Below are 25,503 nucleotides of genomic sequence, written 5' to 3' on the forward strand. Positions count from 1 at the left end.
TGTTTTGGCATAAATATTTAGATATGCTTAATTCTAAAGCTAACATTTAATTTGAAAGTGGTCTAGAATTTAAAGTGAAGAGAACATAGTATGATAAATGTGATTTCTTTAAAATTAGGTAAGACTCATAAGAGCAAGTCAGATGCTTTGGTGCTATTTATGTGATACATCAAGTAAAAGTTACGGCTTTTTTGCATGTTACCTTGTATGCAAGAGATCGTTTGCTGTGAGTTCAGGATGCTGTAAACGGGAGCTAAGAGTAGTCCTTTTACCCCAAATACATTGTTTTTGTGGATAGCATCAGCAGTAGTCACCAGTCAGACCCTATAGAAGCCGTAGCTGTTACTGCCAAGTGAGAGTACAGGAAATAGAGGAGATAAAGCATCAGTTGTTCTAGATACCAAAGTAAATTGAAATGTTCTGACACCAGTTTGATTATCTAACTAGTTTATGTTCTGAATCGGTGGTTCTGAAGCAGTGGTCTCCAACTTTTTTACCAGCTTGTATTATATTCCTTTCATGATCCCCATATGAATTTAAAGTATTTTAATAGCGCTATTAAAAAGCTCTAGATATCAAAAAAAGTGTATTCAGCCTACTTATTAATATGGTGATACTTAAGCTAGGCACAGTGGTGCATGCCTATAATCCCAGCTACTTGGGAGGCTGAGGCGGGAGGATCACTGGAGCCTTGGCAACATAGTGAGACTCTGTCTCTAAAAAGCAAAGAGGGTGATATTTAATAGATAGAAACTTATGGACTATAAGTGTCTAATTTGTTAGATTTTTAAAAATATGTTAAAAATTAACTTAAAGATTCCCATTATTAGCTTGTGAAACCCCCCTTAGAATCTAGGGTCCCAGATTGAGAACCATTGGCCCAGAGATAACCAGAACATGAGTAAAATGTTCATAACTCATAGTTTACTGTTTCATGTGCATCATTTTATTTTATAAGGAAAAACCTGTTACCCCTTGTCAGGAGAAGGATTAATTAAACACCATGAGACTGTATGGTTCTACGGCGCTCCCAAATTATTTCTTTAGTCTACTATTATTGGATGGTGGTCCATTTAACCAGTTGAGATAAGAAAATCAGAAAATTATGGATATATAAGCTCTAGTCTTTAAAGTACCATTGAGCAGCACTCCCCCCATAAGCCCTATACCCATGGCACTGTCTGGTTGTTACCTTTTATGGTGGAATTGAGAATACAGTGGTTCCTCACAAAGCATGGAACAGTCACCACAATAGGTATGGTTTGTGTCAAAAAATATCTTTGTTGGAAGGACTGTTTATAAAAATCAGTTAGTCCAGGCTGGGCATGGTGGCTCACGCCTGTAATTTCAGCACTTTGGGAGGCCGAGGCAAGTGGATCACCTGAGGTCAGGAGTTCGAGACCAGACTGGCCAACATGGCAAGACCTCGTCTCTAAAAATACAAAAATTAGCCAGGCGTGGTGGTGCACAGCTGTAATCCCAGCTACTCGGGAGGCTGAGGCACAAGACTGACTTGAACCTGAGAGGCGGAGGTTGCAGTGAGCTGAGATCATGCCATTGTGCTCCAGCCCGGGCAACAGAGCGAGATTCTGTCTCAAAAAAAAAAAAAAAAAAAAAAAAAATCAGTCCAATCTTCAACAGCATTCTGCTTGTGAGCAACTTTGTCATTTTTGGTCAAGACTATAGTCTTAGCACTAAAAATTTGCCTAACACATAGAATCTGATGCACTGTAAATATTTGTGGAACTGAGCTTATTGAACACAGACCCTGTATCTGGAACTCAAGTAGGGGAGTGGAAATCAAGGATGCATAGGTTGCTGATTAGAAGAAGCTCACAGTATCTGGGGGAAAAGGGATTTGAAAACAAGTAATTGAACACAAGTAATTTTTTTTGGGGGGGGCGGGGACGGAGTCTTGCTCTGTCACCCAGGCTGGAGTGCAGTGGGGCGATCTTGGCTCACTGCAAGCTCTGCCTCCTGGGTTCACACCATTTTCCTGCCTCAGCCTCCGGAGTAGCTGAGACTACAGGTACCTGCCACCACGCCAGGCTAATTTTTTTTTTTTGTATTTTTAGTAGAGATGGGGTTTCACCGTGTTAGCCAGGATTATCTCAATCTCCTGACCTAATGATCTGCCTGCCTCGGTCTCCCAAAGTGTCGGGATACAGGTGTGAGCCACCATGCCCGAACAAACACAAGTAATTTATATTAGAAGTCTGTGATAGAGATATGAGATATGTTTTGGGTGTTATGAAATATATTTTTAAATGCCTTATTTGAAATAGTGTGGCATGTATATATGTTTTAGCCTATATTCCAAGGATGGCTAGTTAACATCTTAAGTACTAACAGGAAATATATACTCTGGAGTAGTTACTTAGTATGTAAAAGATTATAATCAGAATTTTCACTTCATAGGCTCCTATAAGCCCATCAGTTATTTTAATCATCACCCAGTACCTGAGGTTTGTTAACAAACATAACAGATGTTATAAATGATCTCAGAATTTCTGATTTTTATAATATTCAACAGACATAAAACTGGGAAGAATAATAAAAATGAACCTCCGTATATCCATCACCTAGAATCAGTAATTATGTTAATAAACAATTATGAAGATAAATATTAATAATTTTTCACAAGGAAGTGAGCATTATTCAAGATACATGGATTGGTGGTAAATATTGTACAGGCATTTCTGCCCTTGCATGGAGAGAATTTAAGAATACGGTGAGAGAATGAAATTGGACCCATATCATATACTATATACAGCAGGTCATTGTTCAACAATGATGTTATTTTGTTCAACATCATTTCATTATGACATTGATGAGAGAAAAAAATCACTTCTCAGCCAGGGCCATTGTCTGCATGGAGTTTGCATTCTCCCCATACCTGTGTGGGTTTTTTCTGGATACTCTGGTTTCCTCCCACATCTCAAAGATGTGCACATTAGATGAATTGGCATATCTATATTGTCCTAGTCTGAGTGAGTGGGTATGTGTGTGTGAGTGTGCCCTGTGATGGAATGGTGTCCAGTCAAGGGTTTGTTCTTAGCTTATGCCCTGAGCTGCTGGGATAGGCTCTGGCCACCTGTAACCCTGAACTGGAATAAATAGGTTAGGAAATTAGTGAATAAATGAGTACAAATTTTTGTAAAATAACAATTTGTGAAGTATATGATAATCATACAAATGGAGAACAATGAACTATGTAGTACGAAAGTGCTCAGTGAGCCTATCATATCTGTCATTGTTTTTGCACTGCATAGTGGTAGGAGGTGCTCTTTAGAGTTTTTCTTTGCAAACATGTATTCTTTGATTTAACGCATCACTACTGCAACCACTATCACTCACTGATTCACCAAAATTGGGTAAATAATTATCTTGCTTGTTTTTATCTTTCTTAAATGTATGTGTAGCTCTCATTCATCTCAGTGTTTAATATTAGAAGTAGTTGGGTCTTTATTTAGAAGTTTGGTGTTTTTTCGTGAATAGAAATATGCTGTCGGACTTAACTCTTTTATACCAGTTAGCCTATGGTAAAATTGTTTTATTATATGTCATTTGCTTGAAGTTTCAGTTTCTGAGAACCTATTGACAATGTTAAGAAATGTGTATCTAACAATGGACTTGGATCCAGAATATATAAAGAACTCTTGCTAATCTAACTAGTAAGGTTTAAAAAAAGGACAAAAGATTTAAACAGACATTCCACAAAATAAGATACACTTTCATGCAGTAGTAGTAGGAGTATAAAATATAACCACCATTGGAAACCTTTTGGCTGTTGTTCTATAAATTTAAATACACACTTAACTGTGTGATGCAGCAATTCCACTTGTAGCTATTTAGACAACCAAAATAAAAACACCTGTCCACAAAATGACATGAATGTCCACAGTAGATTTATTCATAATAGCCCAGAACTAAATAGCAACCCAAGTGTCCAACACTTGTGGATAAGCAAATTGTGCTTTATTCATACAATGTGTTATATCTTATCCGTAGAAAGAAGTGTCTTATTAGTAAACTCAGTAACATGGATGAATCAGTCTCAAAAGTATCATGCTGAGTGAATGAAACTTAACACAAAGAAATACATCTTGTATATTTTTATAATAGGCAAAACTAGTATAGTAATCAGATTAGTGGTAGCCTGGGGCTAAGTGGTTTGGGAGATTGATTGCCAGTAGGTTCAAAAGGACTTTCTGGGGAGGGCAGAAATGTTCCGTATCTTGATTAGGGAAATGATTACATGGATATATACATTTGACAAAATTCATTGAATTATACATTCCATATGTGTCATATGTGGGTTATATCTTAACATAAAAAATGAATTCTATGTAGACTGAAAGGTCAAATAATAAGTTCGTTAAAGATAACATGGGAGAATATTCTCATGATAGTGGGGTAAGCAACATTTATAAATGGGATAGAAAAAGCACCAACCATAAGGTAAAAGAGTGATAAATTGAACTGCATTAGAACCTGATACTTCTTGTCTTCAGAAGAGTATAGTTGACCCTTGAATAACAGAGATTCGAACTACATGAGTTTATCTATATGCACATTTTGTTTTGCAACCCTATGGATTGAAAATTAGTATTCATGGGATGCAAAACCTGCAGATACAGAGGGCCGACTTTTTATTTAGGCAGGTTTTGCAGGGCCTACTCTGAGACTTAAGTATGTATGGATTTTGGTATATGTGGGGGTCCTGGAACCAATCCCCCACATATTCCGAGTGACAGCTGTACTAAGATAGTGAGAAAGTCAAGCTTCTGTGTGAAAGGGGGAAAAAGTATACATGTATATATACACACACACACACGTACATACATATAAGATATATGTATATATGTATTCATGTATTTTTACTGACAACTGCTTCATATCCAAAAAATATAAAGAACTCTTACAAATTACTAGAGGAAAAAAACAAACATCTAAAAGAAAAAAGGGTAAAGATATCAATAGGCACTTCATAAAAGAGGATTTTCGCATAATAAACATGTAAAGCTGTTGTAGCTGTTGTACATCTTTAATCATTAGAGAAATACGAATTAAAATAATAATGCAGTGCCAATATATACACACTGGAATGGCTAAAATTGACAAATAGTACTGAGTGTCAGCAAAGCTGGGAGCAACTGTCATTCTACACTGGGGAGGGAGGCATGTAATTTGTACAACCAGTTTGGAAAACTGTGGCTGCATACCTTATGACTCAGCAGTTTCTGTTCTAAGATACACTCCAGAGAACATTGTGTATACCTGCATACATGTTCCATAATATTTTTAGCAATTTATAAATAGCCAAAAATAGAAACTACTTAAATATCCATCAACAATAGGATGGTTAAATTGTTTTATTGTCAAACAACACAATACTATACAGCAAAACAAGAAATAATAAACTGCTTGTACCTACATGGATGAATATCACAAATAGAATGTTGAGTGAAGGCAGAAAGATTCAGTAAGCATGTAAGACTTCACTTATATAAAATTCAGAAATAGGTAAAATGATTTTTTTTGGTGTTAGAAACCAGAATCATGGTTTCTACCATAGTTCACTCACTTTTGGGTGAGGGGTAAGCATAAGGGCTGTATTGGTAATAAACTGTTTCTTGATCTTGGTGGTGGTGAATGGATAACTTATCATTCCTTTATTTGTATACTTTTCTGTGTATATATTATGCTTTGATTTTTAAAATTTTAGTTTTAGAAATTAATGAGGGAAAAGTAAAGATTCTTTTCAGGAAAAAAATTGCTTAGTAATCCTGATAATGTGGCTGATTATGAGATTAATGTACAGATGTCAATAACTTTTCTCTAGTAATTGGCATCTGAAAATGGAAGGAGTAAAAATGACCTCATTTACAGTAGTGGATGGCTTCATTCTATCTCCTTGTTTAGGGTCCTGCTGCTTTTTAGCTCTACGGCTTCTCTGCTCTGTTGTCTCTATTGCAGTACCTACCATGGGGACTTACTCAGGTTGTACAAGCCAATCATTGTGGAGTATTTAACACTTCATGGGGCACACTTTGGTCAGTGGGATGTGGGAGCCAATAGATACATGCTTCCTTTTTTTTCACCTCAGACTGACAGTCTTGAGATACATTTCATATAGCTGTAGCCAACTAATGGGCTAACTATTGCAGCACTTTATATTGGCTTTCTGTCTTTTTTGGTTGTGCTGCTCTGTCCTTCTACACCCTGCAGAAGTATTAATGCATAAGCCTTCTCAGACTGCCCTGGTCCTCACAACAAAGAATTATAGAGCCTGGCATGTCAGTTGTGCTGAGGTTGAGAAACCGGTATCTGAAGCCAATGGTTTGCTTTAAAATCCAAGCTCTTCAGTATTTAATGTCTGTGATTTGAGAAATAACCATTGAGTCTTAATTTTTGTCTCTATAAAATAGTAATGATAAATAAATAGAAACAGAGTCTTTAAGGATTAAATGAGGTAAGTTTGATAAACTTAATGCCTAGAACATAGAAGGGTTCAACAAACAACAGCAATTGATATTTTTTATTCACGTTTAAAATGCTACTTTCTGGCCGGGCACGGTGGCTCATGCCTGTAATCCCAGCACTTTGGGAGGCCGAGGCGGGTGTATCACGAGGTCAGGAGATTGAGACCATCCTGGCTAACATGGTGAAACCCCGTCTCTACTAAAAATACAAAAAATTAGCCGGGCGTGGTGGCAGGCGCCTGTAGTCCCAGCTACTCGGGAGGCTGAGGCAGGAGAATGGCGTGAATGCGGGAGGCAGAGCTTGCAGTGAGCCGAGATCGTGCCATTGCACTCCAGCCTGGGTGACACAGCGAGACTCCGTCTCAACAAAAAAAAAAAAAAAAAAGAAAAAGCTATTTTTTGACCCTCCCTTAGTCTTTTTCAGTATAAAAACTCGCTTCTAGAGACCAAGTTCTCAAATCCTTATAAATAACAACCAAAAGCAATGAAAACAAAGAAACGAAAACTTGTATAGAACTCCATATTGGAAAACACCAACATGATTCATTTGAATATTTAAATGGATACATGATTTTTTTCACTTTTGTCAATTTTTAGCTAATGGTCTGTTAGCAGTGGCTCAGCATTGCAATGAAAATGTTGTTTGCCAGCAACCCAAGTACATTGTCAAAAACTTTGAGAGCAGTGGTAAAAATTATTAGGAAGCTGGGCATAGTGGTTGATGCCTGTAATAACAGCACTTTGGTAGGCAGGAGGATCATTTGAGCTCAGGAGTTTGAGACCAGCCTGGGCAACATAGTGAGATTCTATCTCTATTAAAAAATAAAATTAAGAAAAAAATAAATTATTTGGAGGCAGAAGGATACATTCTAAAACACTAGAAAAGCCAGAGAACATAGTATGTTAACACCATTAAGCACCAAACAAAATAACACTAAGATATATAAAACAAGACATGTAATATTTAGTTTTCTTAAAAATAGCAGTATTTATGTATATATTGGAGGGGGCTATCCTGTGCATTTAGGATGTTTAGTAGCACACAGACTCCACTTCCCCAGTTGTGACAATCAAAATTGTCTCCAGACTTGCCAAATGTTCTGGCAAGTTGGGGAGGGAGGCAGAATAATTCTTGGTTGAGAACTGCTGAGATAGACCTTGATTTGCATTCCATCCCCATGCCTATGGCAGTGTGAATTTAAACACGTTACCTAACACTTAAACCAATGTAGACATAGTGCTTGGCTAAGCACCTGACACACAGAGTTCAGTAAATGATAATTCCAATGATGCTAAAACCTGTTCTCTTTTGAACCATTATGCTCCTTTGTCCTCTAAAAGTAAACCACCCCTGTAGTCAAGTTGTTGAATAAGGTCTTCTCATCTAAGATCTTCAAAAGACCTTAAATCTTTTAAGTGGGCAGTTAGTGTAGACTATAGTTTTGTTTTCTCCCCAGCTATGGATTTGCTTTCCTTCCCTCTGTGTTCCTGTTTGGATTGGGCAGAGATGGTAGTACATTTTTTAATTTTAATCTCCTCCTGGCACAGCATTGTGTTTGGTGTTCTTTGCATATTCATAACCTCATGAATTCGACTAATATCTTAAAGATTATTTCAGGCTTACAAAAATCAGACCTACAGAAATCAGAAAGATAAGACTAAGGCTTTGTTGTTGTGGGGTTTTTTCTGTTTTTGTTTGTTTGTTTTGTTTTGAACCCAGAGGCAGCAGCCTATCAAAAATATTTATTTGTTCTTTAGCTTAATTTTTTCATAAGAATAATTAAAAGTATTAGTAGCCTGTAATTGCTTTGATATACATCATTTTATTTAAATGTTATTAAAACTCTAGACAGGAAAAAGGAAAAAAAGTAGAAATGGAGTCTTGATGTACTATAGGTACACAGCAAGACTCTGTTAATAAATGCTACTATATTGTTATCTCATTTACTCCTGCAGGGTAAGTTGCACTATCCCTGTTTTCTTGAAGACAAGCAAATGATGCTTCCTTTGCTCATGGTCACCAAGGTTTTATTGCAAAGCCCATGCTATTTTGATAATGCCATGCCACCTCCCCAAAATAAAGAGCATATCTCTCTGCCATAAATTTGTACAGCCAGGTGCAGTGGCTCATGCCTGTAATCCAGCACTTAGGGAGGCCTAGGCAGGTGGATTGCTTGAGCCCTGGAATTCAAGACCAGCCTGGGCAACATAGTGAGATCCCATCTCTACTATTATAAAATTAAAACAAAATTTCTTTGTAGACTGTGTATCTTGACTTATCCTGTAACTGCAGGATAACAGCATAAAAATATAGGACGTTAGAACTGCATTAAGTCATTCTTTTGTTGCCAAGGAGGCCTCATCCAGCTTCTCTGGCTTTCTGTGGCCATCTCTGCTCTTCTCCTAGTCCAGTGCAGTTACATCTGGCTTATGGGAATATGATTTCATATTGCTTAACAATGCAGAGCGGTTAAATCTTTAGCCCTGAAGAGTATGTTTGGCAAGAGCCAAGTAAAGGTAGATTTACTTAGAAATCAAGAGGGCTCTATATCTGATAAGAAAAATAGTCTCAAAACTGCCATGTGATCTGTTTGTTCTAATAAACTACAGAGTAAAATATGTTTTTAAGTTTAGAGTTGCCTAAAACTCGACTGTATTTGCATTATTTGTATTTGTAGCTGAGAGAAGAAAAGTTACAAGAGGAAAAACCCTCTGAAGATCAAATCCACAAGCTGTTACCAGAGGATACAGAAACAGGGAAAAGGAAAATGGATGAACAGAAAAAAAGAGATGAACCATTAGTACTGAAAACAAATCTGGAACGTGTAAGTAAATCACCTTTTTAATGGATACCTGCCTCAGAAATCAGTGGTTAGCCCAGGTGACCTGGACCTGAAAGACCTGTGTTGGTAAACTGTGAGACCAGTAACAGTCATTGACTGTGCAGTTTAAAAGTAGTGAAGAACTTACATCCAGGCCAGAGCTTGAGAAAATAATTTTTGAATGGGATATTAAGACTTGTGGGAAGATGAAGGAACAGTGGGAAAAGCAGGTGAGTGAAAGGAAAAACCTAGTATAGTTTACTACTTGTGATAAGATTTATATGTATGTTGTTATTTTGACTTATGTGTTATTTGACATTTAAGATTTGTACATTGTCTTCTGTCCTCAACTAGATTTTCTTAAAGCATGTATTTTACTTTCCTTTATTCGTTGTAATACCCTAAGCAGCACAGTGTAGATATAAGGTAGGTTTAGATACTTAGTCTATATTTAATTAGACTTCTAACTGGGCCAAATCCTGCCTGAGTTTGTTTCATTACTTATTTACCAAGTAAATTACTAGAAAAGGTTGCAAGTGTATTTAACTTACATAAGGAAGCACTTTTGGAGGATCCACTAATTATACCCAAATGGATAATCACAATTGAGTTTTATTTCTTTAGTAAGTCATATTGGATTGGACATATATTGTTTGTGAGTGTACTTAGCACATCTTTAGACTCCTATCTTTTAAAATATTTTGTGATTCAGGCTTGTTAATATTTCAGGTTATCTTTCTGGGCAGCTGGAATCGATAAAGCTTTACCATCTATAATGACAGGCAAGATAGCCGAGTGGGGGCAAAAAAAAAAAATCTCTGGATCAGCAGTCTACCTCTTACACAGGTCCCAGCATTGTAACTGTTTGTACAACTTTGGCCAGGTTACTTAATTTCTTTGTGCTTCTGGGTTTATTTATTTTTATTTTTCTGGAGCAGGGTCTTGCTTTGTTGCCCAGGCTGGAGTGCAGGGGTGTGATCATGGTTCCCTGCAGCCTCAACTTGCCAGGCTCAAGCAATCCTCCTCCCTCAGCCTTCCAAGTATCTGAGACTACAGGCTTGTGCCACTATACCCAGCTAATTGTTGTATTTTTTGTAGAGATAGGGTTTTACCATTTTGCCCACACTGGTCGTGAACTCCTGGGCTCAAGTGATATGTCCGCCTCGGCCTCCCAAAATGCTGGGATTACAGATGTAAGTCACTGCCTGGCCTTGGTTTTATTTTTGCAAAGGTGTCTTTCCTGAACTTAAAAAAGAAAATTCTTTAAGCTTTCTTGGTACAGTAGTGTTTGCTGAGTGCCACATACATGTGCGGCTTCTGATTCTAGTTATAATAATAATAATTATTTAATTATTAAACAAGCCACTTACATTTTACAGGGTTTCAGCCTTCCAAAAGATTCAGTTTACAGGCATGAAGTGTTTGTGTACTCTTAATGCTCTGAACGTTAGAAACCACAGAGGGCAAAAAAGACTGCTACTAGAGAGGCTACAGTTTAGCTAGACAAGAATAAGCTCTATGATGGTCTTGTGTATGTAGTATGTTGTATGACTAGTAGCCCCAGCTGTGGTTTGTAGTCTCTAAAGACCACGGCTCTACCTCTTCACGCTGACAGTTCTACTACCCATTAAGGTCCTCAGGCAGAACAACCTAGAAGGATAAACTAGCCTTCACAGAGAGAGCTGACCCTTCACAATGGTCCTTTGATAGAAATAACCTGTTGTTCCTAGGTCATGCCAAGACTAGGAAATTACTCTAATTATGTTTTCATTTGCCACTACCATTTTTGAAATAGAAATCAAATGCATCCACCTAATTTTAATCTTAAAAGGAGTCAGAAAGTACAAATTCTGATTTGTTCTTGATAACAGCCAGTTTTACAAATGCGTTGAATAAAATCTGACCTACGAACGTGTCAAGTTTTAGATTTTTGTGATTTTTGCCTTTTTTTCTGTTTTCTTTTATAGTTATTTATTTAAGAGATAGGGACTTGTTCAGTTGACAAAGCTGGAGTGCAGTTGCACAGTCATGGCTCACTATAGTTTCGACCTCCCAAGGTCAAGCAGTCCTCTCGCCTCAGCCTTCCAAGTAGGTGGGACCACAGGTGTGTAGCACTATGGCTGGCCAATTTTTATTTTACTTTTTTTATTTTGTAGAGATGAGGGTGTCCCTATGTTGCCCAGGCTGGTCTCAAACTCCTGAGCTCAAGGGATCCTCTCACCTTAGCTTTCCAAAGTGTGGAATTACAGGCATGATCATGCCAGTGTGCCTGGGCTGCTTTTATATTTTGGAGGACTTTTAAATGGCTCTAATTTAAGAGTTTTCAGTGTGGAGCAAATAATACCATTTAGTTTGGCCAAGACTACATTCAAATTGAGACCCAAAAGAATCTTAAGAAAGCTGACCAAAGGATTATTTTTTACATAGAAACTATTGTGATTAGAGCGAGACTGATCATTTCTCTCTCCTGTCCCCAAAATTTTAATGACTCCTCTTGTGAAATTAAATGAGGACTCTTCACCGCAACATTCAGGCCCTCAGTGTGATTCTAGCTTATGCTTTCATCCTTGCTTATACCCCAAAACTCTAAGGAGTATATATTTGCTTTCCCCCAAATACATACACTGTGCTTTCCCTTTTCAAGGTCTTTGCTCTTGCATTTTCATCTCATTGAAATGCCATCTAGCTTACCTGTTGGAAGGCTATTTATCTCTCCATGTCCAGTTCAAAAGCTGTCACATTCATGAAGCCTATAGGAATTCCTCTTCTGTTTCTCGACTCCCATCAGCCACTCCCCCAAGCCCCCACTTTGTAACTTTTATAAGAGTTCTCTCATTTTCCTTTACATCATGGTTTTTTGTGTGTTTGTGTTTTTCTACTAGATTGTAAGTTTGTTGAGTATAGGAAATGTCTTATCCTAAATCTCCTGTAGTACCCTGCACATTGGAAGTGTTTGATACATGTTTATCAAATTAAGTTTGAATGGAAGGAGGAAGAAGCTTACTCTAGTAGCAGATTATCATGTGCTTTCTTTTTTTAGAATGGAAATAAAGTGAGCACAGTGTTTAATTTATTACAATTAGTTATGGTACATTTAATCCAATAATCGAATCATTAGAAAACAATTTGATGCAGCAGTTATGGTTATACTAAAGACTAGAAAGCAAAAAGGGAAAAATTACTTGTCATCCCCCAACCTAGAAATGATCCCTATAAACATTTTAGTACATATCCTTATAGATATGTACCATATGAACATATAAAACATATAGATATGTTCATTTCTAAGAACATATAAATATACACCATGTATTGTTTTTCTTTTCAGAAAATGTAACCTAGTATACATACTGGTTTTTTGCTTGTTTTTTTGAGATGGAGTCTCACTCTGTCGCCAGGCTGGAGTGCAGCGGCGTGATCTTGGCTTACTACAACCTCTGCCTCCCAGGTTCAACCTGCCTCAGCCTCCTGAGTAGCTGGGACTACAGGCACGTGCCACCACACCCAGTTAATCTTTTGTATTTTTAGTAGCGATGGCATTTCTCCATGTTAGCCAGGATGGTCTCGATCTCTTGACCTCATGATCTGCCCACCTCAGCCTCCCAAAGTGCTGGGATTACAGGCATGAGCCACTGCGCCCGGCCTAGATACTGTTTTATAACCTCTTTTAATTTATCTTAAAGTGTGGGTGTTGTCCAGACGCGGTGGCTCACACCTGTAATCCCAGCACTTTGGGAGGCTGAGGTGGATGGATTACCCGAGGTCAGCAGTTCAAGACCAGCCTGACCAACATGGCAAAACCCCATCTCTAATAAAAAATACAAAAGTTAGCTGGCCATGGTGGCGTGCATCTGTAGTCCCAGTTATTTGGGAGGCTGAGGCAGGGGAATTGCTTGAACCCGGGAGGTGGAGCAGTGATCTCAGCATTGAGCTGGGATCACGCTACTGTGCTCCAACCTGAGTGATAGAGCGAGACTCTGTCTCAAAAACAAAGTGTAGGTGTTCTTTCCTTTTTTTTTTTTTTTCTTTTGAGACAGGGTCTCACTGTGTCACCCAGGCTGGAGTGTAGTGGCGTGAACATAGTTCACTGCAGCCTCAAGCCCCTGGGCTCAAGCAATCCTTTTACTTCAGCCTCTGAAGTAGCGGGGACCACAGGAGCCTATTACACGCCTGGCTAGTTTTTTTAAAGTTTTTGTTTTTGTAGACAGGGTCTCACTGTGTTGCCCAAGCTGGTCTCGAACTCTGGGGCTCAAATGATCCACCCATCTCAGCCTCACAAAGTGCTGGGATTATAGGTGTGAACCACCATGCCCGGCCTATTTTTTGTGTGTAAATAAATAATCCACATCATTATCCAGTGGTCTTCTAATATTCTTGACTGTAGAATTTATTTAAGTAATCTTTTGTTGATATTTTGCTATCTTAAACACCACTGTGATGGAATCCACTTGTCTCATTTTTTTCTTATTAGTTCCTTAGAATAAATTACTAGAAGTAGAATGACCAGGTCAAAAGGAGTGCTCTTTTTAACATTTTTGATGTTTATTACACAGTTGCCCTCCAGAAGGTTTATATTTATTATAGGTTTATTATGCTCCCACCAGTAGTGCGTGAGGAGTACTAAACTAATTTCCTCACATCTTGCCAACTTTGAGTATTATCTTTCTTTTAGTTTTTTTAGGTACAACATTGTTTTAGATGTCACTGCAAGGATTTAATTTATGCATGCTTTGTACCATTTTAGGCATCCATAGTGCCTTGGGGCTTATTTTTATCAAAGATGAAAGATGAGGAGTAAATATTGGGAATAGAAATGTAGAGGGGTGGGAGAGCTTTTGTCTAAATAAATAGTTATTTATTTGTAATGTAATTTATTTTGCAATAACTGAAAGGAACTTGGCGCCGGGCACGGTGGCTCACACCTGTAATCCCAGCACTTTGGGAGGCTGAGGCGGGCAGATCACTTGAGATCAGGAGTTCAAGACCAGCCTGGCCAACATGGTGAAACCCTGTCTCTACCAAAAATACAAAAATTAGCCAGGTGTGGTGGTGGGCACCTGTAATCCCAGCTACTCAGGAGGCTAAGGCAGGAGAATCACTTGAACCAGGGAGGTGGAGGTTGCAGTGTGCTGGGATCGTGCCACTGTACTCCAGCCTGGGCAACAGAGTGAGACTCCGTCTCAAAAAAAAAAAAAAAAAAAAAAAGGAACTTGGCATATATCTGTTATAAAACTGAAATTTTTCTTAAAAGATTAATAGTTTGGGAGTTCATACAAATAAGATCTATCTTTTTGAGCACTTATTACTTGTTAGCTAATGTACTCTAGGTATTTTTAATGGCCTGTCACTATAGTAGACAGAGAAGTCTTTATTTTACAGATGAGGAAACTGAGGCTCAGGAAGATAAAACAACAACTAACCCATAGTGACAGTGATAGCTGACAGAGCTAGGATTTGAACACTTTTTACTTGGTACTGATTTAATTATGAAGAGAGGCTTATATAGACAGAAATTGCCATTATTCCCTATTGAGTCTATTGGTATCAAAGCTTTTCTTTTTTATAGAGTGAGAAGAGAATATTATATAAAATTTGATAATGGGTTAGTGCTATTAAAGTTTCTTCATTGAATATTTTGTACAACAGGGTTCTTTGAGGAATGATACCCTACAAAATTGAAAGGCCTCTCTGTAAATTGTAATTGTTCAAATCAGTCTCTTGTGTTGCTGTGCCTGTCAGCCGAGAGGAAAACAAAGCATTTCAGGAATGCAGGGTACTCGGAGCCATATGATGCCTTGCGTGCCTACATCTACAACTCTTACTTTGATAATACTGGATCATTAGATAATTGGTTAATCATCAACTGATTAAAAGGTTCTTCTTTACCTACTATATAACAGTATTGGAAATTTTTTTAAAAGATGGTCACTTGCTCTCACAGGGCTCATTGCATAAAGCACAACAGACCCCTAAATAAGAAGCTACAGTTCAGTGTGATTAGTTGCTATCCATTAAAAGAAAAAGACTCTCATGTTTAATAATGAGGCAAAACTTCATTACATTATATGTAAAAGACATACCTCTAAGATGTTTCTAATGTAATTGGAAAGACTCTAAAAAGGGACTCCAAAGTAAAACAACAATAAATGAATGGATATAAACAAGATGGAAAAACTAACTCTAGGATAATTTGGAAGCCTTTGCAGAAAAAGTGGTATTTTAGATGACTCTGAAAGGCCAATGAGTATTTTATAGGCAGAGAGCGCAGATGGAATTTTAGGCAAAGGGTGTAGCATATCCAAAGGGTAGATAGAGGTTTTGAAAGACTGTGGTACATGTGGAGAGTAAAAATAGTTTGGTTGTGCTAGAGCTCAGGGAGTTCCATGTGTGGGAACTGGTGGGAGAAAAGCTGTGAAAGAAGGTTAGGTCTAGTTTGTGAAGGTTGTGGTATTAGGCTGAGGCATTTAGACTTTATCCTGAAGTCACCAGCAGTTAAGCAGGGGAGTGATTGCTGGAAAGATAATTCTTGGTGGTGTGGAGGGTATTAGAGAGAAGAAAGCCTGAAGAGAATGAGACCAGTAAGTAGATTGTTGCAGTAGTCCAGGCAAAAGATGATGAGAATCTAAGGTAAGGCAATGACCATGAATATAAATGGGAAGAGTTAGATCTGAGAGACATTCTAGAAGTAGAATAGATTAGAGTGGAAACAGCTTGGAGACTAATGCTCTTAATTTAAGAACCAGTTTTATCCATGTATTAACCCTGTAATTCCAGGAAAATTAACTACTCTGAGCCTCAGTTTGCTATCTGTAAAAGACAGATAATCACCCTGCTTTTAATGGGAGTGACATAAACAGTAAATGAAATAAAATATTTAGAAGTGTTGGAGTATCTAAAGCCGCTGTCCAAATGTTACTATGAATTAGAAGTAAGGGACAGAAATAGATGGCATTTAGTTTTCTAGATGGGTTGGTTATGGGGCTTACAGAAGAGAAATATAGTGAGTTTGATTTTGGATATATTGAATTTGAACCACATTTGAGATTGGTATCTCCAGGAAGCAGTTGGAAACACAGGTTGGAGCTCACAGAGAAGTGACATAGAGAAAGAGATTTGAACCTATAGCTAGACTAGATGCCTTGGGAACTCCAAATGGACAGTGTTGTCTCCCTTGTCTCCCTGCCAGTGTCCTGCACGTCTCTCAGATTCAGAGAATGAAGAACCTTCTCGAGGCCAGATGACACAGACACATCGCTCGGCATTTGTTTCCAAGAACAACTCCTACTCCTTAGCTTTCCTGGCAGGGTAAGAGACTGATGCTGAATTCAGTCAGCATTCTTTGGTTTTGGGGTATGAGATAAAAGGGACTGGGGGAGCAAAGGTATTTGTTGTGGCTACTTTGGTGAGGAGGTGGAAGGGGAGAAAAGAGGTGGGAATTGGTTTTCAAATATGGACTAGGGAAAAAGGGCTGACCTGAACTTTTCAGGAAAAATAACATTTACCCCTTTTCTGACATCCTCAGGATAGGATTGTGCTAATTGCTGTGCTGCAAAGTATGACCCTTTTATCTTGGGAGGAAACAATAAAGTCTTCTTCAGTCTGACAATATGCACAGACTCTCCCTCTGGACTTAGTAGGGAGTGAGAGCAGAACTGATTTTCTTTTCAGTGCCTAGACCTAAAATATATCTTTATAGGTTGTAAGAGGGCAAACTGAAAAGTTTTTAAGACCTTTGTCAAGGAATCTCTTGATCCTTTAGACTTTGTAGGCCCTGGGAAGGAAAGGAAGAAGGAATTGGATAGATGATGGGTGCTAGAAGGATAATGAAGGGCTAGGTGGAGGAAAAGAAAGATGAATAGATAGAAGGGAGGAAGGAAGGGAAGTGAAAAAGAAATGGAAGAAAGAAGGAAGGACTCATGCATACATTCATTCAACAGACATTTTGTGAACAGCTGCTACATGCTCGGCTCTGTTTTAATACACAGATGTAAAGATACAATCTTAAATAGCTGAGACCATAGGTGTGTGCCACCATGTCTGGCTAATTAAAAAAAATTTTTTTTTTGTAGAGACGAGGTCTCCTTGTGTTGCCCAGGCTTGTCTTGAACTCCTGGGCTCAAGCAGTCCTCATGCTTCAGCCTTCCAAAGCGCTGGGATTATAGGTATGAGCCACTGTGTCTAGCCAAAGACACAATCTTCACCCCAGTTCATTTTCTGTTTTGTTTAAAGCTGGTATTGCTCACCCTTATCTCTAGGGTTCAACTCTTTCTTTCCACCAGTATTATTTAGTAGATCTCTCTTTTGCTGCTCCTGTGAATACACACCCGGACCCTTTCTTTTTTGGGGTTTTTTGTTTGTTTGTTTTTGTTTTGAGACGGGAGCTCTCTCTGTTGCCTAAACTGGGGTGCAGTGGTGTGATCACAGCTCACTGCAGCCTCGCCCTCCTGGGTTCAGGCAATCTTCTCATCTGAGCCTCCTGAGTAGCTGGGACTGCAGGTGTGTACTGTCATGCCCAGCTAATTTTTTTTTCCCCCTATATTTTGTGTAGAGATGGGATTTTGCCATGTTCCCCAGGCTGGTCTGGAACTCCTGGGCTCAAGAGATTTGCCCGTCTCAGCCTCCCAAAGTGCTGAGATTATAGGCGTGAGCCTAGATAGACGCCTAGATAGACCCTTTCTATTGTAAGACTTTTACTGCTAGTTATTCATAAATATGACAGAAAGAAGCTACAAAAGTTTAAAAATATTATAAAATGCTTACTATTATGATCCTTTATGTAGTTTTAATTTTTGAATCTTTTTTGTATATGTTATTTGTGAGTAGTCTGATTTTCCTCTGTTATTTCTGAGAGTAAAATTCACTGAATCTCCCTTTCGCTTAAATGCCTCCTCTTCACTAGGTGATGGCAGCTCTTTTCCCAGTAAAGTACCTCCCATAATATTTGTTCACTCATTTGACATTTGTTGAATGGCCATTGTAGCATAGCCACTTAGGCTTGCTTGATGTAAACAGGACCCAGTAAGTAAGCCAGTGTCCTTTCTATTTATGATGAAGATGGGACTCTTGCATTGCATGAACTTGAACTATAGATGCCTTCTAAAGTTAAAAAAAAAGTCAAGATTGCTTGACTAAGAATTTTCAGCTCCTGGTTGTGTGTCTGTATTTTCCCTCAATTCATAGGACACATATTTTAATGATTATAAGAGAGGGATCTACTGCAAAGAGAAAAAGATCAAATTTTTCATTCCCATCAAGTGACAGTAAATACTCCTTGAAGCCAATAATTATTGTTTTATGAAATCTGTGATTAATTAATATCTCATAATTTAAAACAAATTAGAAAAAAATATATATATTAAAATCCAAATATTATACCAAGGGACAGTTGCCCTAGTTAGTTGGAGTAGGTATTGAATGGATAAATTGCTTATCACTAATTCCAGTCTCTTATACCTTTGTAATTCATTCTTTTAAAGGGAGTAGCAGGTTAATATTTCATCGCTTAGAGATGCCTACCACAGAACTTTAAAAATTCTTTTCTAATGGACAAAATTGCAAAGCCTATATGGAGGAGTGTGCTTTTCATTATAAGTGGTTCTGGAACATCTCTTATATATCTTCTTTTCCTCTTCCAGCCCATCCTTGTCCTTACCCTGTTCCATTGAGCCATAATGGAACTAATTTATTGGAAAATATTCACTTAAGATTTTTCTATTAAGAAATGCTTATAATCAGTATTACACATTTCTGGGTTTCAGGGCTCACTTTCTGCCTAACAACTGAGGTTTAATTATTAGTATAGTTATCAAGACCATCGAATTTAGTTTATTAGGGTTTCTTTTTAGGAAATAGTTTGCTGATGTCATGGAAACCTTAGTTTGCAAAATCAGTTATAGTAATACTGTGAATTGCATCTCTTACTTAGAACATGCTGTTTCCTTAGATAAGAAAACAGTAAGTTTTAGTTCCAAATTATATTTAGGAAAACCGTACGGAGTTATTAGTGCTGACAATGAGATGTAGCATATGGACATATTCAAAAAGAATTAGCGTAGTGATGGTTGTACAACAGTGTAACTATACACTTAAAAATGGTTAAAATTATAAATTTATCTTTTACCACAGTTAAAAATTTAACATCATTTATAGTTTTTGGATATTTCAAATGCATTTTTTTTTCTGTTAAAGCAACAACAATAGGTTTTTTTTCCTGCAAATTCTTCTCCTAAAGAGAAGACTGTGTAAAAACTTTTAAAGGTTTTATACCTGTATTTGAATCAAATGAATCTGCCATTTGTTTTTCCTGTTTACTTGATAAACTTTTCTTTCTTAAGCACAAAAGCCTGGAGGTAAGGGTGAATAGGTATGACTGATGAGGTGATTATTTTGGAAGGAATGCATCAATAGATTCTGTAAGTCTTGCCAGTTGGTCAGTTTGCTTTCATTTGAAAAAAATCACAGTAAAGAGGGTTTTGCAGCCATATTAATGAAGTTCTACATCCCTTTGAAAATGAAATTTTTTCCAAATAGGCAGATAGAATAATAGTTTATCCAAGATTATTGTTAGGTTAATCACAAAATACATGATAATTGAAAAAAATTAATTTGAACCATAAGAAGGATATATCATTGTAAAGTTAAATGTTTAAGTATCTGAAAACTGGTTTAATTATTTTTAAAAACTTATTTCCCTTCATTTCTCATTTCCTCTTCCCCATGAGAAACGAACTAAACACATGGTTGCAATTCATCTTACAGTGCAGCATGAAAAAGATTTCTTTTTTTGATTCCTTTAAGAGAGCTCCATGTCTAGTTGCATTTTCCTCTTTGCTTTGGCTGTCAGGCAAGTTAGGTTTAGGACAGGATTTTCAATTCAGTCACCATGGCTTTCTGACATGGCCTGTTAATTTTTTTAAAAAATAATTTTTGCTGTACCCTTCTTACATGTATTACTTAATGCGGTCTTTATTGTCTTAAGGCTTAGTCTTTATGTATTTTTACTGTAAATCACTTCAGATTCTTCTTGTAACTTAGAGTATAACCATACAAAGAAACATAATCAAACCAGTCTTCTTTCTAGTTTTTTTTCTTTTTAAGTGATATAGTAATGCAGGTAATGCCATTTCGTACAAAAATGGAATCTTAAGTAAATGGTTCCTAGCAAGATTTCTGGCACATACTAAGTCTTCAGTGAATATTGCTGCTGTTGCTGCGATTTTTATCTTTTTTTGGAACATGAACTCTTATAGCTGAAAAGGACCTTAAATATCATCTTATTCAGTCCATTTGTTTTCTAAATGGAAGACTAAAGCCCAGAGAGAGAACATGGCTTGCCAAATCTTAGACTGCTAAAACAGGAGGAAACTGAGTTAGAACTGACGCTTCTTGGCTCTGAGTTTACTGCTTTTTCTGCTGTACTCCATACCTTCTTACAGATCCTCATGCTGCCTCTGTTCACCTTCTTCTCTAGACTTTAAACTCATCAAAGGCAGGCATAGCATCTTGTTCATCGTTATAATACTTAGTACAGTGCCTGGCACATAGTAAGGGCTCAGTAAATATTTGTGGAATGTTTGAATAAGACAGGCCTTGTGCCTGTTGGTAGGTTAAACTGGGGCTTTGTCAGAACTGATTGTCAAACTTGCAGCAGAGGGCCTCTAGGAGGGTTCTAGGAGCTTAGATTGGCTAATGGCTGTTTTTTAGATTAGATTCCATAGGATTAATATGGGATTTAGGGGGAAGTCTAGTGACCATGTTGATAACATTTTTATGTGCTATGAAGTTGCTTTTTAGTCTTCGAATGCTTTAGCAATAGCTTATATTGATACTTTTTATAGATGCTATAAAAGAAAGATCGGTGTTCTACTTAGTAGAAATTAACCATAGCTACATCATTTTGTTTTCTAAACTCCAGATACTATTAAGCCTGAGTCTCTGGTGGCTCAGAGTGTGGCACATCAAGGGACTTAAAGTGGCTGTGCTTTCTATACAGTGTATGTATAAGGAGAGATATAGACAGAGACTTACTGACAGACTCAGAGATACTAAACACATGTCCAGCCAGTGTTAGAGTGAATTGAAATCTGAAGACCCTCTGGGAAATAGGTACCTTTCCTTAAAATTCACAAATGAAATACAGAAGCATTCAGGTAACAGAAATGCATAAGTGATGTGATATTGGAATACTAGCTTCAGGATTGAGGAAAATAAGCAGATTCAGAGAACTAAGGGGTGGAGTTTTAGGGAAGAAGTAGCAGTGTGACCTTGAGTAGAATCAGTTGGCTCTCCTTCAGTCTCATCTATGTTAAATGCAGAGTGTTATGCCTTACCTACAAGCTAGGGCAGGGGGATTTACTCTGTGATTTCTTTATTTTATTTTTTATTTATTTATTTTTTTTGAGACGGAGTCTCGCTCTGTCGCCGGAGCTGCAGTGCAGTGGCCGGATCTCAGCTCACTGCAAGCTCCGCCTCCCGGGTTTACACCATTCTCCTGCCTCAGCCTCCGAAGTAGCTGGGACTACAGGCGCCCACCACCTCGCCCGGCTAGTTTTTTGTATTTTTTAGTAGAGACAGGGTTTCACCGTGTTAGCCAGGATGGTCTCGATCTCTTGACCTCGTGATCCGCCCGTCTCGGCCTCCCAAAGTGCTGGGATTACAGGCTTAAGCCACCCCGCCCGGCCTATTCTGTGATTTCTTAAGATTCTTCCTCTAAAATGGAAATGTCTAGAGGTGGCTTAAACCAGAGTTTTGAGTTACGGAGGAAATGAGGCCAGGGCATGAAAAGAAAGGGGGTGGGGGCCATTAGGAAATTGTAACAATAAAGATCAAACTTAAATTGTGTGTGAGAATAGTCAAACAGTGGCTTGAGGGAGAGGAGATTATGAGAAGAAGATGAAGCAGTGAGTTGAAATGGCAAGGCTTGGTGGCTTGGGGGGTGTGTGTGTGTGTGTGTGTTGGAGGAGAGATAAAGGAATTGGAACAAGTCAAGTGTTTACCAACCTGCTATATTAAGAGGACAAATCTTATTAAAAGTAATGGAATATGGCCGGAAAAGGAAGATAGCTTAAGGAGAAGCAACGTGGAGCTTAAGGAGAATGGCAGGTTTTAAAGGCGTCAGTAATATCTCTGCCATTTTAGAACAGAAATATTCTCATAGTCTTCAGAAAGGCCTGGAAGTTTGGTGAGGGGTAGTGTCAGGAGCTAGCCTTTTCCCATTGCTTCCTTGGGCTCTCTGCCATGTTGAGTTCTTAGCATACCTCATGTGATTTAATTCTCACATTCATCCTGCAAAATGTGTAATACCACTGTTTTACAGCAAAGGAAGCTGCAATTCAAAGAGGTTAAGTGACTCACCCAAGAACCTCTCAACTCAATAGAATACAGAGATGGAATTGGAACCCAAGTTCTCTTTTTACTCCAAATCTATGTTCTTTCTGTCAGACCATTATCAGAGCTCTATGACAAAAGGCCCTGCAGTTAAATATGTGTTTTGAAATTATCTACCTTTGCAACAGAAGGCTGCTCTCCTTCCATTTTTTAAAAAAATAATATACACCCTCCATTGTTCCAAAAAGATACATGGTTGCTACAGAGGAAAGTGAGAATCTGTCCGGTTATTTCTCATTTAAGAGAACTCAAATCCTTCTGCATTATGTTAGGCCTTTTGGAATACAGCTATGGAAACAAGTGTTCCTATCCATCAGTAAAAGAATACAAGCATGAGTCCAGAATAGGCAAATACGTAGAGACATAAAATACATGAGTAGTAGGGCTGGAGGAAGTGGGGTTTGAGGGTGATAGCTAAAGGGTATGGGGAACTTTTTGAGGTGACAGAAATGTTCTAAAATTAATTGTGATGGTTAAATAACTGAAAATACTAAAAACCATTACAATGTACACCTAAAAAAATACAAAGAATACTAGTATAGACAAGGCAGGTAACCCAGAGTGTAACAAAATATTACCTACTTCTGGGTAGATAGCAGCTGCACCAAGGTCTAAAGAAGTTTCTGGGTTTCACTTCAGGGTGTGTGTGAGTGAGTGAGTAAGTGAGTGGGTGGGTGGGTGAGAGAGAGATGTGTGTATGTGTGACAGGATGGAGAGGGTGGGTAGGGTCTTTTAGGCCAGAGACTGGCAAGAGGGTTCTCTCCAACTTTAATTTATTGGTGGGACTCAGCTCTGTCAGACCTGAAGGTATCCTTAAGAAACAAGTATGGTGTAGGTATGTAAGAGACAGACAGAGTAATGAGCAAGCAACTGAGAGCATAAGCTATCTAACATTTTATATGGCCATTTGAAACCCTGTAAGCAGTGTTTTTTAAGTACTTAAATCGTCTAGTTTTCCAGCTGTATATTTATACTGGCTACCCCTGCTTTTCTTTGTTTGTAAATCAAACTCATTGTGGGTGCAGGTATTTTTAGCCTAACTAGATATCCCAGAAACCATCTGGTCTCTTGGCAGTGGAAATTTTAAGCAAGTTGCTTTTCAGACAGTGCTGCTTTCTCTAGTTTATGCCTTCTTTATGTGTTCAGATAGACAGAGCTTCCCTAGATGTTTTGAGTCTGTTCTGTGGCAGAGTAGAGTAAGTTAGATCAGTATGCTGTGGTGCAAACAGCACAGGCCTTAGAATTATAGAGATACTATAGGTTTAAATAATTTTCACTTCAGCTGTGTGACCTTGGAAAGATCACTTCTCTCATTTCTCTGTCCATGAATTGGGGATGATGATACCTGTGTCGTAGAGTCTCTGGATTCAATTAGATACAATATATTTCAAACACTTAGCACAGTTCCTGACAGATAATGGGTTTCTAATAAATGTTGATGTTTTCTTTCTTTTCCTTAAGGGATAGGAAGAGGTTATTTCTGCATATATTTTTATGTATTTATAAGAAATTTCTTTAATATATCCACTATATGCCAGGCACTATGTTAGAGTTTAGGGATACAGAAATGGACTCCGTACAAAAGAGGAAGGAGTAGTTACTGCCTCCATTTTTTTAAGTGAGATTGTTGTTTGGGCACTTTAAATCAAGAACATCAAGTTTATTGCTCTTGACTATTTATTCTGTACCAGCATTTTGAAGATTCCTCCCCTGACCAAATGCTACAATAACAACAATAACAATATTATCTGTGTACTATATTTATGTTTTATATAATATTTTTACATTCATGATATTAGTGACTGTTAGTGTCCGGATTTATACTGCATGTTGCTAGAAGTACTGCTTGATCTTTTGAGTAGTGCCATGGTAATAAAACACCTTTCTTGCTTTATAATTTAAATATATCTCACTGTTTCTTAAAAGATACTTTGCCTGGTAACATGAGCAAACTTGGCAGATCAGGGAACTCCAAAAGCCTTCCATAAAAACAGTAATAATTGACAAAAACAGCCAACACCAACTTTATTGGAACTCTGGAAACTAATCAAAAGTTTATAGCAAATAAGCAGTGTTCAATCTAGAAAAAACACACGTGGCCGAGTGTGGTGACTCATGCCTGTAATCCTAGCACTTTGGGAGGCTGAGGTGGGAGGACTGCTTGAGCCTAGGAGTTTGAGACCAGCGAGGGCAACATAGTGAGACCTTGTCGCTACTAAAAATTTTAAAAATCAGCCAAGCATAGTGATACATGCCTGTAGTTCCAGCTACTCAGGAGGCTGAGGTGGGAGGATCTCTTGAGCCCAGGAGATAGAGGCTTCAGTTAGCCATGATCACTTAATTGCACTCCAGCCTAGGCAACAGAGTAAGACCCTCAGAAAAAAAAAAAAAGGAAAGGAAAGAAAGAAAGAAAAGAAATGAAAAGAACACCGGAATCTTGGCATCTAAGGAACTCTGTCAGATCACTAACTGACCACTAAGCTAACAGAACAGAGAATTCATTGGCCACATATGACAAAAAATAGACTTTATAAAATCAGTTCAAAAAAGTCACTAAACAAATAACAGCTATAACAGACAGCAACCACAAACCCAGGGGTAGGGAGAGAATCTGATTTTGATAGTCGCCACCTTATAATATTCAAAATGCAAAAAATATGAAGCATAGGAAGCAAGAAACAATGACCCATACACAGGAAAAAAGAAACCGATAGAAAATGTCCCAAAGGAAGCTGAGACATTTGACATTTTTAATGTGGACTTTAAATCATATGCTCAAGAGCTAAAGGAACTATGGGCAAAGAACTAAA

At 37.9% G+C, this 25,503-nt stretch overlaps 1 protein-coding gene across 1 annotated transcript in view; it reads left to right on the forward strand.

Moving 5' to 3' along the window:
• RNF169 (ring finger protein 169) overlaps window positions 1-25,503 on the forward strand; it is a 96,162-nt gene that overhangs the window by 52,131 nt on the left and 18,528 nt on the right. Inside the window, exons 3-4 of the mRNA XM_003919477.5 lie at window positions 9,164-9,310; window positions 16,494-16,612. Of these exons, the coding sequence (XP_003919526.2) occupies window positions 9,164-9,310; window positions 16,494-16,612 (266 nt within the window). The remainder of the gene's footprint in view (window positions 1-9,163; window positions 9,311-16,493; window positions 16,613-25,503) is intronic.

Source organism: Papio anubis, chromosome 12 (assembly GCF_008728515.1).
Source record: "Papio anubis isolate 15944 chromosome 12, Panubis1.0, whole genome shotgun sequence".
In the NCBI taxonomy this organism is placed as follows: domain Eukaryota; kingdom Metazoa; phylum Chordata; class Mammalia; order Primates; family Cercopithecidae; genus Papio; species Papio anubis.